This window comes from Sceloporus undulatus, chromosome 3, assembly GCF_019175285.1.
Source record: "Sceloporus undulatus isolate JIND9_A2432 ecotype Alabama chromosome 3, SceUnd_v1.1, whole genome shotgun sequence".
NCBI classification, from domain to species: domain Eukaryota; kingdom Metazoa; phylum Chordata; class Lepidosauria; order Squamata; family Phrynosomatidae; genus Sceloporus; species Sceloporus undulatus.
In genome coordinates, this window is record NC_056524.1 from 107,103,662 (window position 1) to 107,119,875 (window position 16,214).

The following is a 16,214-nucleotide window of genomic DNA, read 5'->3' on the forward strand; positions in this document are numbered from 1 at the left end:
CATTTTTCTCATTGTTATATATGAAAATTTTAAAATACTGCCACTTACATCATAGCCGGTGATTGCAATCTGATGCATGGAATCATTCACTGCTTTAAGAATTCCCAATATTGATGTTAATGCCTCTTGGAGATCTTCTGCACCTTCGCAATTTTTACTGTATTTTAACATTTCCTGTGCAAAAATTGCAGACATCATCACACGAATATTAAGAGGAATGCAGTTCTCTCAAAATAACAAGAGAATTCTTGCTGTATACTATACAAAGAATATAACAATATTGCAAAATAAATTATAATAGGAGATGAGTAGAACCAGAAAAAACATGGAAGACTCAGACTGAGGAGACCTTAGTTCACGTACTGTCTTTCCTCTGCACTTCTGCTTTAGCCTTGGTCAAGTAATTACTTTCCAGATTAGATTTCTGTTTGTAAAGGGAAAGTATATATAGAGTTTTACACAGATCCTGCCATGTGCAAACAGAAGGAGTCCTTCTGCCTATGGAAAGCTTTTGATCTAGTTGAAGAATCCTGTTTGTCACACTCCATGAACACCCAGTGCCAGCTCCCATACTTTTCTGGGGTCTGTGTGTGTCTCCTCATCTTCCAGAATATACATGGGACTGTAAAGAATGAGAGAATCAACTGATGTCTCTTCCCACCCATCACCTGAAATTTCACTAGAATGAACAAGAGTGGATTTCTGAGTTCTCTGCTTCAAAATGGAATTTATAAAGAGAACTACAATGTTATAATGCATACTTTAGGTAACAAATGCTGTCTAAGACTTAACTATACACTACATTAAATATGTAACATACAGATGGAGAGGATACTGTTTTCCTACCTTTAGTAACAGCTGATATTTGGTTATTCTTTGAACAGGTTTCAGTAAGTAGGAATCCAGACTCAGTTTGTGGTCAAGTTTTCTTTGACACTCCTATTAAAAATATAGATAAATACAAAATTGAAACATTTTTTCATAAGATGTATTGTGCAAGAGACACTGATTAATTTATGCATATATTTTCAATAAAATAGAAGAATACCTGAAAGAACACAGAGTCTGAGAAGTGCCTCCACAGACTTTCAGATCGAGGTTTATTTTGACAATATTTTTCATAAATCTGAAAGTCTTCCATCTGAATGTGAAAAAAGAAACTATAAATCCCAACAATCTGAGTTGTTGTTTAAATTATAAAGGAAAGAATCATACCTACAATGAAAATCTAATTGTCTGACCATTAAGATATACATCTTAATTAATCCTAATATCTTAAAAGCCTTTTCATGTTTATTTTGACTAGATTAGGTATGGGGAAATCGGTGGTCCTTCAGATGTTTGGGTCTGCAACTTCTATTATCATCTACCATGAGTTATAATGATTGGGGCTTCTGGCAGTTATGGCCAAAACATCTGCAGGGCCAATTGTTCTCTATGTTGAAACTTACAGATGATATTGCATTACTGAAAAAGGACTACTCTATTTGTTTATGCTTTGGCTGCTATGCCACCCATGTAGGAAATCTATATCACACAACATAAACTGTGGATAGTGGAAATCAATAATGGCAAAACAACATTTTCAATTTGTTTCTTTGAAGATAGCAGCAATACAAATCTTAAAATCAGGATAATAGCATTTAATTTTGAGTGTCTAGCCAGATACAAGAAAAAGCATAGCAAGTTCCAGTTTACATAATCTGCTGAGTAATGCATCTTTGCAAACAAAAAAAATTCTGGCAACTGTAGCTGATGTGAAAGGCTACTTCATGTACCTAAGCATTACAGGAGCATGGGAATATGCCTTGTAATCGGCTGGATTATTTGCCCACCTGACTAGCAGTAGCTTTCTGAGGTCAGTGGAAGAGGTATTTCCCATCACCTGCCACCTGATTCATTTCTAAGTGGAGATGTGTGGGAATGAACCAGAAATCTTCTGTTTCCAAAACTACAGAGATCCCTCCCTGAGCGAATTCCAGCAACTGCCCTAATGGCCATAGCCAATATTTATTTAGATAAATACACATTATTATATCTCTAAGACCTATTGGAGGTCAATGGAAATTACACATTATTTTGTTTTAACATGATGGCCTAAAATAGACATGTATTATATGCTCTTAGAATTGTATAGAAGGTTCAGGAAACATAACACAGTAAAATATCTCTGCTCTAGTCCACTTAAAAACTACTACTTACCCTTTCAAGGAAACACCTTCCTACCAGTTCTGGGTATTCTATGTAATTTTCTAGTTCTCTCAAGAATATTCTACAAAGAAAATAATTTGATTTGATTTGATAAATGATTGAAATCACCTACAGATATCTACAACATGTACTCTTCTATTCTACATTTGCATGTATTTTCTGTAATTTCTGAAGCAGGAAGCTCTTAAATCCAATTCTAATAGAACAGCAAGTTCAGGATTATCAGTGTTTCCCAGGAAAAAATACAGAATAATATGGCCTGGAATTGTACAAGAGTTATTGAGATCGAAGTTAGCGATAGAAATTTATATAATATCATCACCAAGGGATATACTGCTTTCCAAAAATGCATAAGCAAAACAGACAGGCCTCAGACAAATAGACAAGCATTACATAACTTAAACTTTGACAGAATGGAAGACAACAATGGGGAGAGACAAGTATGGAGAAAAAGACAAAGGTAACTAGGATGAAAATGAACATTTATGGCAGTGTTCTGAATGCTTCAGAAAACTTCACTATAAAATATTAATGCTTCTTTAAAGATTATTAAATCCTAATTTGTATATATATATAGATGTGAAATATATAGCCATAAGGCAAGCCTGAAGAGAATCACCCAGTTGTTTTAGAATAAGCAGTGAAAATAGGACCAAGAACAATGGGATAGAATCTAAACTGGAATTTTCCACTATGCAAATTCTTTCATTTCATGCTTATTACTACATTTGAATGGCATAAAGTTCTGCAGTTCTCAGTTAAAAAATTCTGCAGCCTCCTTTGTGGGGGTTAATCAGTTTGATGGGAGAGGACTAGATCAAGACTGGATGGTGATAACTATTTTCAGTACTGATGCATCTGTTCATAGTGTCTTCCATAACTTCATTAGATATTAACCAGAACTTCAGTGGTATTAGGATCTAACAGTAAATACCAAACTATGTATTTTTTTAAAAAACAATCCAAGCTGGATTCACATCTTTCAGTTGTTTTGCCTTCTTGCCATTCATCTTCTAGCCCACTGCCCCTCCCATTGTCTTATCCGAGGTCCTTTCTGCACTTTGCATCACATTCACTGACACACCTTCTTCTTTCAAAGTTGCTATTGGCACGTTAATGTATTTGATTCTGAGTGACCCAGAAAGCTGCTTGGTATCTTCAATAAGGGGCTTGGGTAGAGAACAGATGGCTGGCCTCACAGTGCCAGGAACAGACTGACATTTATTTTAGTGAAAGCAGCACTGGGAAGCACGTATGTGATCCATCTGCCCTGTTCTCCCCTTTCCCAGGCCAGTAATATTAGCATTCTTTGTATGTGTGTGTGTGTGTGTGTGTGTGTGTACGTGTATGTGCACACATAAGGAAAAATGAGCACATACCCAATATTAATTTCTATGGGACATATATGAAAAGTCATATTCAAGAAAAGACAGGCTTAACTTCTGTGAGTCTACTAGGAGTTGAGCATTCTATTTACTATTATTAAAGCAGCAAAATAAAAACCTTAAAAGTACAAAAAAGGAGTCTTGTGGAATCTTAAAGATTGCCATATCTGATGAAGCTGACTAGCATCCACAGTAATTTAGAACCATAATAAATCTGTCTGTCTTTGAGATGCAATAGACTAACATGGCAACCCTTCTGCAAACAATGTGAGATTATAATATAAGAAGAAACATCCTAATGTGTAGCACATACAGAGACATTTCTTTTGTTTTTTATGCCCTGCTTCTAATATTATATTGAACATTCATGAGGCACAGAAATTAACCTGTTGTGAAAGTGATAGATTTCTTCCATATTTCCAAACAATACATCCTTCTTATTCTGCAGCCCAGGGGAAATGAGATGTGCCATTAAGGGATTATCCATTTCTGCAGCATAGCCCTGTAATACAAAAGGAAAGTAGATGGATTGCTTGTGTTTGGTTCCAACATCTCTCTCTCTCTCTCTCTCTCTCTCTCTCTCTCTCTCTCTCTCTCCAGCAAGTCGAGCCTGCTCAAAGCTGATAAACACACAGCAGTATTTCAACACCAGCTTTCAAACAATTCAAATGTCTCATACAATAGCTGACCTTCTTAATACTAGGCAGTTCTCTAAAAATATATTGAGAGACTAGGAATAGTTAATTTGGAAGAATTAGTTCAAAAAAGAAAGATTTTAAAAGAAATTAAAAAGTATTTATGAAATACCACTTTACATGCAAGTCATAACTATTTATAACTACGCAGCTGTTAATTCCAATGTTTTAGTTCCGCAGCTGACCACAATGACTACAGAATCTCATACTGTGACCTCTGAAGCCAATTGTTCTTTCTTCTTCCTTCCTGACACAAGTTCCTGTTTATAATATCTGCTGTAGGGAATGTCTATTATTTAGCTCTTCAAGATAGCAGGAAAAACGTACAAACTGGTTTTAATCTGCACTTCAAGTTCTCATGTCCATATATATATAGCTTCTGGCTCAGAAATAAAGAAATGGTAAAGCTGTAGTCCTGGAGATACAAGATCTGGGCTGGAAAACCTTTGTTATAAGGGGATGTTGCTGAAAATTACACTCAAATCCCAGCCTCCCATGGAACAATATTTGGGAGCAAAAGGATTAAGGCCATTACACTGCGAGTATCCAGACAGGGATTCAAATTGTAATGGCTCCAATTATTTTGGGAAGTTCTTCCAAATACTAGGGCAAAAGGAGGGACTTGAACTTTAAGAGGAAACTTTATGGTTGCATCACATCCTTTGCAAAAACACCTTCCATTAAACTATAGGTCAAGAGCGCAACAAGTTTTCCATAAGGAATAATCTACAAGCGGCAAAGAGAGTACTGAAAAGCATGTTAAAAACAGAAAACAGTAAGGAGACAAACTCCAAGTGCTTTGAGATGGTCAACTATTTATTTATTTTAAAAAGCCCAGTGAGCTCATTATGTTATTATGCTTAATTCTTGTTTATGCATTTCATAATTGTTACATGTTAGTTTGTAATATTTCATGTGAAACAAATAAATATAAATATATTTTTAAAAGCCTAATGTGTTTTAGCCTCAATGAGAAAAGGCCTTCTTCATGGGCTTTCAGTAGAATTCACTGAAGTTGGGAACACACTCCAAGAAGTAAGAAGCTTGTCTCCCTACTGTTTACTACCTAGAAGTAGGACAAATGGACAGGAGAGTTTTCTTGAAAAAAACCACTTATCATTTTAGTGATCTTTCATGAGGTAGATGAATAGCACTAAAGACATTACCCTAATCATCAGCAATTCTCAAAGAACAATCCTTTCTGTATTGGCAGGAGAAGAAAAAGATCTGGCTCAAGATACAGTGCAAATCACCCCCTCCCCATGAAGTGGCTCTAGGAATCACTTATAAGAACCAGTGTCTACCAATGTAAACAAAATTGCTGCATCTGTTTTGTTCTTTAAGTGAAAATTTTGCCCAGAGATGGAAAGGTGGAACTCAGGGCATATCTACATGGGCCAAATGAACCAGTTTTCCGCTCCTTCCCCATGGCCTGTATTCACAATGCAAGAGTAAGGCCCTGATTTGACTGTGGACTGTCTTCATGATGTGAAGCCACTTGCACATTGAATCTGGGCCATCCCTACCTCAAACTACATTAAAAGACTTGCCTTTTCCAGGAAAATCTGGAGCACTCTGGAGTGACATGGGGAAGCTGTTTACACAGAGTCCTATTGTGTCAATTGGAGCCATCACCACTGGTGCAAGTCGCTCCCTCTGAGGTCATGAGGCACCCAGCCATGTGACTGTCACTGGGTACCTTGCTTTTGACCTCAGAGGGAGTGATCTGTGCCAATGGTGACAGCAGGTGGCACAGCAGGATGCTGTGTAAACAGCTGCCTCATGTTGCTCCAGAATCCGAAGCCAACAAAGAAATTTAGGGCAGCTCTAGGACCAGAATATTCTGGGAGCAACCTGGTGTATTATGGCCACTGTAGACAAGGCTTTATTTTCACAGCAAAAATGCACTGTTTTCTATGACAGAGCAACTCTTTTACTGAAAAAATTCTATGTCATATTTCTGCTAAAGGGAAAAAAACCCACTGCGCCAAAATTTGGTCCAGACCCGATATCACTTTGTGCATGTATATACCTGGTTTGGAATGTGACCTCTACTGCAATAGTCATCAAGACCCATATGTAAATGTAGTGTTGCTAAAATGCCTACCTCAAGGACACACAGAAGTTCTTCCACATAAGCTCGTTCAGTTTCCAGAAGTTCATTAATTACATGTCTGTGAACATTGGAAATAAATTAGCGAAGAAGTGATTGCTCAAATTTTAATGTTTTCTTATTCTTTTTGAAAAACATTACACAGAATAGGAAGAGGTTTTTGATAAAGACTAGCAACTACAAAGAAGCTGCATGAACTTTTCCAACCAACTTATTTTTAAAAAATAAGCTTACTACCAGTGAAGCAAATAACATGCTATCAAAATGGTATGGTTTCATCACATAAGGCTTAATATAAGAAATCTGCCCAAATCAATATCAGGTTAGAATCTTATAGATTACTGCACATTTGAATTTGATTACTGAACATTTGAATTGCATGTTAATCACTCATGATACTTTTTAGTAGAATGGTTTGTATTTGCTTTTTACACTATCTGATGTTTCTAAGTCCGTAGAATTACACCATTGTAGAAAGCTAAAATACAGTTGTCCTAAAATGCATTTGCTTCAGTATGTAAAGCTGCACTCACTTCCGTAAGACAGCTAGATTTTCTTCATCATCCATCATAGATCCTCCTCTAGTTTGATGAATTTCATTCATTTCACTCTGAAAATATAAAAGGAAGAAAAAACATTTGCAATATCACAGAGAAAGCAACATACCAAACTCAGGGCCAGACTCAAAGTTGTGCCACGGAATTATGTGTATGTGTGATTCGTAGCATGTTAGCATGTCCATTCCATTGCTGCAAGAGTTTTTATTGCTTGTTTTTATGTTATACTTACAGGGAACAGGACAAGTTTCACAGTATTATTTTAGAGTGTTTTTTAAAAAAACTGTTCATGTATTTGATCCCATGCTTATGAACACAATTTGAACCTAATTGTAGCTTTCCAAGCTTTGAAGACGCTGAGATGGCATGCAGGATGAAGTGCCCCTATGGCTGTACCACAGCCAGGAGTGTTTGGCCATCCCCTCAACAACTAAGGGCTAACCAACCACAGCCCCAAGCACACAAACTCAGGTACCTTGGCTCTTCTGAAATTGGTTCTCTGGATCATGTGATTGTCAGGACTGGATGGATCTTCAGAGTCTCTCTGAAGCCCTGGAGTGTGAAATGGAATCCAACAAATGAAATAGAAACGTCTCAGCTAAAGGGAGCAACCACACTTGCAAGATTTTCTTTGTTTTGTTTTTTTCTCCCATATATCACCGCAACCCAGTCAGTCACTTGCTTACCTGGAGAAGGACAAGGTGACTTTAGAGAAACCTCTGGCCTGGGTGCCACGGGCTGAACTGGACGAGTTTGCTTAGCTGCTAGTTTCTTAAGACTGACTTGCCTCTTTTTAAACATTTCTTCCATACTTTCTTGCTTCTGAAAAACTTTTTGTATGTGTTCCTGTAGCAGAATCCAGAAATGCCCAATATCATTATCAACACCATCTTACCTGACATACTTCCATTTACAGTTTGATGCACAAACACTCTTCTTTTTAAAATGTGTAGTATTTTTATCCATCACACAGAGTAAGATTCTAAACTAATCAAATGATGGTTATGGTGTGGAATTGCTAAAGTGCACTGAAAAAGGGCCTGTTCGTTGCCTTGCCATGCTTATTAGTCACAAAAGTATTGTCCTATATCCAACCTAGAGAGCCAGAGTGGTGTAATGGTTTGAATGTTGGACTACAACCCTGGAAACCAGGGTTCAATTCCCGCTCAACCATGAAACTCACTGAATGACCTTGGGCAAGTCACTCAGTCTAATGACAAACCCCCTTTGAACAAATCATGCCAAGAAAACCCCATGATAGGCGCTCTGTACCACGCCAAAGTTACCACTTTGAAACTTTTACTGCCTGTACGTAAGCCTGTTGTTGTGTGCCTTCAAAGGCTCATCTACATGTAAATATACTATGTGAACTGGTGTGCATTTTCACACATCAGCACTGATGGTTAATTGTATTCACTTTCCTATGCAAATTTGCATCTATTCACCCTCCTTCTGCCAAAAATGTACATTCAACCCGCTTTATCCAAAGATTTTTTGTCCATGGATTTGAGCATCCATATTTTGAAAATATTTCAAATGTATAAATTCCAAATAGCAAAGCTTGATTTTCCATTTTATATAAGGGACACCATTCTGTGTGCCATTATATTAAATGAGACTTGAGCAGCCACAGATTTTGTTATCCACAGGGGTCCTAGATAACAAGGGCCCACTGTACAGCCATTCAAATGCATATGAAGCAGACAGATGGGCACATGTGTAATAACGCACATTTCTGCAAATTTCAGAGGAAATTCTGTGAAAAACTGTGAAGTCTTTCCCCATGTAGTTTAAGGAGTTTTTCATGCCCCCCCCAAAAAAACCCCTAAACTCTAGAGAATCACACATGGCTGGATCACATTCTATTAGAATGGAATGAGGAGTATTTTAAATGTGTTGATTAGCCCCTAGTCATATCCAAATTATGTTGATGCTAACATAAAACTATTATGGGGGGTTTCTTGGCAGCATTTGTTCAAATTATAACTTCTATACCTGCTCCACATGTGCCTACATGATCATGACTATAAAAACCAGGATGAACATCTTGGTATCACACTAACAAGATTACCATTAATTCCTCACTAAGGATAGCTTCATATTCTTTGTACAAATTATTTAGTTCCTTGAGTTTATTTTCTCCACCAGTATCCAAAAATTTCTCAATCTCCTGTAAAGCTGATTCTGCGCCATCCTGTGTCTGGCATTTGTCTACCAGCTGTGAAGCCAGCAAGTAAATTCCTTCATCACACCACCTCATGGACTGCAAATAGACAGAGGAGACAGAAAAAAACATGCAACATGTGAACAAGCTTAGCCAAAAAAGTCATATCCAATTTATGGATTGAAAAGGATTGAACTGGAAGTCCATACAGATTACATTTTATCTATATAAACCCTTATCTATTGATAACAGTAGAATTTGACAAAACATAGCTTTATTTCAGCCACACTTTTCAGGCTGCTTATGGTTATGTCAATATGAACACAAGCATCTGGAATACTTTCCTTACTCTGGCATAAATCTGTCAATGTTAAGGTAGAGGGGGAAATAAATATAGAATCATGGACCTATTTGACTTTTCATAAAACTAGAACTGTGAAGAAATACAGAAATGCAGGGTTTGGCTCTGTCCCTTTCACTGCCAACCTCTGCATGTTTACAGGTAAGATATAAATGCAGACACATTCACTGAACAGAGCTTGATCCATGTAGAAACCCTGCCTTACTAGCACTCCTGAATGAAGAAAAAGCAATCTGAATGAGGCTACATTTTTTTCTTTAGATCTTCCTGGTGAAGACAGGGAAATCACAGTGCAAAATCTCCTCTACTACAAATAATAAACAACCAAAGAGGACTAGATTCTAATTGCAAGGGAGAACTACAGAGGATTCTGAAACAGGAGGGCTGAAAGCCAAACCACTTGTTATTTTAGTTGTATAATTCTGCCTTGAATGCAGGTTTCACACAGTGGCAAAACTGACCCTTGTGTCTTCAGTTTCCACTTTAAAAAATCCCATTTATTTCAGTGCAACATGTCTACAGTTCAAGTCTACATGGGTGCTCTCAAACAAACAATGTGGAGAAGAAAAACTCTGCATTCAAGGCCGCGAAAATAACTTGTATGGCTCTAAAACACTTGAAGAGATTCTGTGAGGAAGGACCTCGGAGCATGTCAGAGAGGGCCACAGTTACCTAATCTGCTATAAAGGCTCCTTTTCTCATACCCTAATTATGCTTCTCTTGCTTCTTGATCTTCTTGTTTTGCTGTTTGTACTGCCTTTTGAGAGTTGAATTGTATCTCTTCTTTGCCTCACACTTTGGTTAGGCATTCTGACTCATTCTTGCAGGGAAGAGGGCATTTTTGTTTTGCCACTCCTTGAAGGTAATAAACAATGTGCCCAAATAGGCTTATCACACATCTGCAAGTACAACAACAAATGGGAAGAGGAAGCTGTAAGGTTAGGTTTACCTTTTCCAACCGGCTATGTAGTTCAAATGAATGATTTAGGAGAGCCCTTATTTTATTTGTTTGTGCAGAAATCATGTCACAGTGTTGTTGGAGTTCACTGCACTTTGGGAAAATGGAGTCCACGGCATAATGGTTGTTCTGAATAAACTGGTCACCCGTAGAAATGAGCATCCTGGCCTTTTCCAGAACGTCCTAAAGAAATTGATAAACCAGAAGAATGTAAACGGATCAATCTTTAGAAATTCTTGAAAAATATGGGATATGGAGAAATTTCAAATCTTTACCTGTGATTTGTCTTCTAAATTGGTGAGTTCTTTCAGAATGTGTTCGACATGTGAGCAGCTGTTTCCCATTTCTGTGAAGTGAGTTAACCTCTCAAATACAGTCTCTAGATCTGATTTGACCTGAAATGAGAGACTGTTATATATCAGTGAAAGGTTGGGGGGGGGGGAGAATCAGAGATTTGAGAGCATATACTTCACTATATGACTTGCATAAATAATCAATAAACAATTAAGTAATTGCATCTCTATTAATTATAAAAATAACAACCAAAGAAACAAAGATGGTGTCTCCTTTTTCAAACACTGCACATTATGGTAAAGGAAATGTACATATGATGATCTACAAAAGGATTATCTCTTGCAGAAGTTTTTTATCACAGCTCTCTAGAGTTGAAATACTTTTCATCATAGAAAGCCATTTGAACCTTTGAATAGTAACCCTACTAAGTTAATATTGGGAAGTGTTTGTACTTTTATTTAAACAATCTTTCAATTTCCAACCCTCATTCATATAATTTAATTGCATCTCATCTGTTACACATCTGAATTATTAAAAATAATGTTTGAATATTACATATTTTTGCTACTAGTTCTAACAGTTCACTCTTTTGATGAATCACACACTTTATGAAAGATCAGTTTTACTGTAAGTAACAATTCTCATTCCTTACTGCTACCTAAGACAAAGTCAAAATAAGCTGAATGGGTGAAAACTGGGGAAAAAAATCAAAAGAACAAATTAAACAAATTTAAAGTGTTATTGAGTGCCAACTTTGACTTTTGTTGACATTAACTAGACTAAAATGTTATTAACATTCAAAGTTATCACCTCTTTGAAATCCAGTTCAAAATGTCTGAGTTGTAAGCATTGCTCAAGTTTCTGTTGGTGCTTAGACCAAAAATCATCAAAGGCTGTTGATGTTTCATCTAGTTGCGCTAGAAGCCTTTAAAACAAGGGGAAAAACAGATAATGACTGTATCAAGTATATTGAAACTACAGATAGGGAAGACATAGCATTCCAGCTGTTGTTGGATTGCAACTCCCATCATCCTTCACCAATTGTCTATATTGGCTAGGGTTGATAAGAGTTGTGATCCAAAGCATTTGAAAAGCCACATGATCCTCTACATCGTTGTAAGTGAAACAGAATCTCATAATAATTTATATTGGAATAAGACAATTTCTTTAAGATAAAGAGAATTGAAAAAAAATAGACATACATATATATTTGATTGAAAAGAAGCAACTAAACAACACTGCTTTCATAAAGAACCTAGACCCAAAAAAATCTTATAAATTAGATTCAATGAAACAACTGAAAAAAAAAAGTTAATAAAAACTATGAGACATTTCAGGCTCCATAGCATTTATTGGAATGAATTACAGTTGCAGAATTCTCAGGTTCTTGGCATGAAATTCAGTGGTTAGTGCCAGGGACTGTCCTCTATTTTAAGGAGATATCATTTCAAAGTGTCAAATCTGTAGGTCAGAAGATTTCTCTCTTCTCAAGCGTGACTGATTCATAGGTTTTCTCTACTGGAAGCACAGCCATGTTGGGAATGCTGTATCCCTCAGAATTAAAATGATTTGCAACAAGTTATTTCAGCTTTTTGGTGGTCACTGCTGATTTATGGTTTCTCAATCTTGTGCAAAGATTAGTGGTGGTTTTCCCCACATACTACCGGTAGCATCCACTGAACTGTTTGAATGGTGGCACCCCACATACTGCATGTAGCATGCACTAAATGCCAGCAGCAGGGCATCCTTTCTGATGGTTGAAGTTTGGAAGTCCCTTTAGAAGAAAGTTTGTACTGCTAGAACTATAGAATTCCACTCAAAGACCAGCAGAAGTGCTGATGCAATCATTATGCCAATATCCCTACTCACTGCCAGACTGTTTCTTGTTTTCATGGCACAGTTGCTCTGCAAACCCTTTTGGGTCTATGCAGCAGCTATGGATAGTCTTTAGTTTGGTCATGTTGTTTCCCCTCAGCAAAATAATCATCTTGCTAAGGGGCCATTTCTTTAGGCTGTGCAAAATGTAATATTTTACACTCTGATTAGATACTAGATTGCTATTTAAGGAAGAAGGGGTGTGAACCACATGCATGCAATTATAAAATACAACATTAGACTTCATTTTGGAGAAGAAAAGGCATATATATGCATGAAACATTCGATACCAATAGGCATATATGGCAAATGCTTGATTTGGCTCACCTTTCCACAGTAACCTGGTTTTCCACTTGATCCGGATTCATCTTGTACTCTGGGTTTTCAAGAACTGGTTTCTTAATACTATGGAGAATATCATGGCCTTGTTCTACTGCGATTCTTAGATCCTCCTGTAAAAAAAGTAGAAGGCCACAGATGAGCTATATAATCAGCAATGTATTTTTCCTCCCGTTTCCTGAAATTTGCCACCTAGTCTTCAGAATTCTTAAGCATCCCCTGGAAACCTTCCCAATGGCTGCTCCTAGGCTGTGGAATTCCCTTCCATAGGAGGCTAGGCTGGCTCATTTTTCTGCTCTCTTATTTCTAACAGGCAAATACATTTTTTATTTGAAAAGGTATTTAATGCATAATTGCTTGAAGGGAGTCATTTGTATAGGATATACATGCTGTATTTTTAACTTTGTGTGTGCTGTGTGTCTTCAAATTGTTTCTGACTTCTGATAACCATAAGGTGAATCTATTATGGGGGTTTTCTTGGCAAGATTTATTCAGAGGAGGTTTGCCTTTGCCTTCCTTTGAGGCTGAGAGACCATTGCTTGCTCAAGGTTTCAATCAAATGATCTTACATGTTACCAACTAAAGCCATTACATATATAGCATAACTATTACATACCTTCATTTTGACTTTGTTTTCAGTATGTGCTGTGAGGAGGCAACTGGTAGACTCCACATCATTTGGTAATTCTGTTTCTGCCAGTTCAGCTCCAAATGAGCGAAGTGTCTGAGCTGTTTGCTTCACCATTCGAGCAAAGCTCTCTATAGCCTTTTGGGTTAAAGTGATGTTACTGATGCTTAAGACTCAAAGACCACTGAATATATTTATTTTTACAAGCATAAATAAAAAATGAACACATAAAACATAAGGATTACAAACCTGATTTGATGTAAGTATCAAAGTTCTTAAATAGAAGCAGAAATATCCCCAACATTACATTCTTAATTATATTCTTTCTAGCCTTCACCCACTGGGAACTATTTTAAATATGATTTAAAATGTCTTTAAGTGTATCAAAATTTATAAATAAAAATACCAATAGCATTACATTATTAACCATACAGTCTTTCTAGCCTCCAATCATTGTTTCCAAATATGATTTAACTTTTTTAAAGTGTTGTTTTCTCTGGGGATATCACTCAAGAAAAAAAAAAACCTCTCTTTTAACTAAATAATAATAATAATAATAATAATAATAATAATAATAATAATAATAAATTTATTTATATCCCGCCCTTCTTATAATCAGGGCGGCTTACAGCAAGGTTAAAATACAATCCATACAAAAACAAGAGGACATCTATATGCCATAGATTTCCTGGCCCTGAAATCAGCACTCCCAAATCCATTATGTGTAATGTTTCTCTGAGATGGCTAAGAAATGGCTGGGAATGCTCTGAGGTGTTTTCTCATTTATGCAATTTATATTTCTGAGCCCATGCCACTAGTAACAGGGTGTACAACAGTAGGGCCCATTGATAGAAACTACTGGGAGAAGGGGAGAGGACTACTTACAGTGCGATGTGTCAGCCACCTGTTGTGGCAGTAATCCAGAGTGCCACCAAGATCCTCTGTTAACTGTGTTCTGTCAATGTAGCTATTTAACTCTGCTAGTGAGCTCAGCATTATGATCTACCACACAGAGGAAAGAGCACAAAATTGATCAAATTAAGATTCCTTCAGGATTTTTGCTTTGCCAACAACCAGAATGGTGACAATATTCAAAGTATTTACTTGAATAGTGGTTTGAGTGTTGGGCTATGACTCTGGAGATCAGGGTTCAATTCCTTGCTTGGCCATGAAACCCACTGAGTATCCTTGGTTAAGTCACACACTGTCAGCCTCAGGGGAAGACATTGGCAAACCTCCTCTGGACAAATCTTGCCAAGAAAATCCCATGACCCTTAGGGTCACCATAAGTTGGAAACAACTTGAATGCACACAACAACAAACTTACTGAGAAGTTGTGGCATCTTGTAAAAATATCATATTATTTCTGTTGTTGTATGCCTTCAAATTGTTTCTGACTTACGACGATGCTAAGACAAGCCTATTATGGGGTTTTCTTTTGGCAAGATTTATTCAAGAAGGGTTTGTCATTGTCTTCCCGGAGGCTGAGGGCATGTGACTTGCCCAAGGTCAGCCAATGGGTTTCATGGCTGAGCTGGGAATTGAACCTGGTCTCCTGAGTTGTAGTTCAACACTCAAACCACTATGCCATATACAATGCAATATTTAGAATGCTACATTATACTTCCAGCCCAAGAGGGATTGGAGTGGTACTTTTCTGCTGTTGTTACCTAGCAATAAACATCCTCTAACAAGAGGAAATAGTTTTAGAAACTATTCTACATTCCAAAACTTGGAAGTGTTACCTTGTTTTGGACTACAAACATCCAAATCCCCTAGACAGCCAAGCTTGGGGTGGTGGTGGATGGGAGTTGTAGTTCAAACACTCTTGGGCTCGTATATAGGCATACCCCCCTTGTGCCCACAAAAATCTGCCCTGCCCAGATATCTGGTTCATTTTCTGGTCTCCACTTCCCTCAATTTCATTAGCAACATGCATAGTGGCCAGTGAGAAAGAATTCATGGATATGGTGTGTAGACTTTGGAATGCTCTCTCTAGGGAAAAGGCTATGTGTCTGTTGTTTTAATACTTGTTTTTGTTGTTTTAATACAGTTAGCTGAGGTAGGGAGGCTGCAACCTGAAGGACAGCATACTTAAAGTATAAATAGCCCTCTTCAGCTGCTCCTTAGCAATTGCAAGCTAGGAACACCACAGACTCTGACATACATCCCCTGAAAAGGATATAGTATATGTGTTGATAGCATTGTGGTATTCCTTACAATATAAATGGTATAATATGAAATAGATTTAATAAACAGAACTACTAGCACAATGTTATATATGTTTACTCAGGAGTGCATCCCTGTATATTCAGTAGAGTTTACTGCTCCTGTGAGGTCTACCTGAATCTGATATGATCAGCTTTTCAGCATTAGTTTAAGCTAGATTTTGAAAGTACATCTTTCATTTAATGCAAATGTTATTTTCCATAACTATTTATAAGTATGTTTGACTTGTATTATATGGCTACCCACTGCTTTGGTATCTGAGACTTGATGGGCAATCCAAAACAGGCATCTTCCAGCAATCTCTGGAACTTGTAAATAATAATAATAATAATAATAATAATAATAATAATAATTAATAATAATAATAATAATAATAATAATAATAATAATAATAATAATAATAAT

At 36.9% G+C, this 16,214-nt stretch overlaps 1 protein-coding gene across 10 annotated transcripts in view; it reads right to left on the bottom strand.

The window, feature by feature from the left end:
• MCF2L (MCF.2 cell line derived transforming sequence like) overlaps nt 1-16,214 on the bottom strand; it is a 142,480-nt gene that overhangs the window by 20,754 nt on the left and 105,512 nt on the right. For all 10 annotated transcript variants that reach the window (XM_042457226.1, XM_042457229.1, XM_042457230.1 and 7 more), the window contains 16 exons: nt 14,466-14,582; nt 13,569-13,718; nt 12,941-13,065; nt 11,549-11,663; nt 10,720-10,839; nt 10,436-10,627; nt 9,033-9,224; nt 7,648-7,807; nt 7,437-7,513; nt 6,938-7,014; nt 6,399-6,465; nt 3,983-4,098; nt 2,203-2,272; nt 1,049-1,141; nt 847-939; nt 49-174 (listed from right to left, as the gene is read on the bottom strand). In XM_042457226.1, the coding sequence (XP_042313160.1) occupies nt 49-174; nt 847-939; nt 1,049-1,141; nt 2,203-2,272; nt 3,983-4,098; nt 6,399-6,465; nt 6,938-7,014; nt 7,437-7,513; nt 7,648-7,807; nt 9,033-9,224; nt 10,436-10,627; nt 10,720-10,839; nt 11,549-11,663; nt 12,941-13,065; nt 13,569-13,718; nt 14,466-14,582 (1,890 nt within the window). The remainder of the gene's footprint in view (nt 1-48; nt 175-846; nt 940-1,048; nt 1,142-2,202; nt 2,273-3,982; nt 4,099-6,398; nt 6,466-6,937; nt 7,015-7,436; nt 7,514-7,647; nt 7,808-9,032; nt 9,225-10,435; nt 10,628-10,719; nt 10,840-11,548; nt 11,664-12,940; nt 13,066-13,568; nt 13,719-14,465; nt 14,583-16,214) is intronic.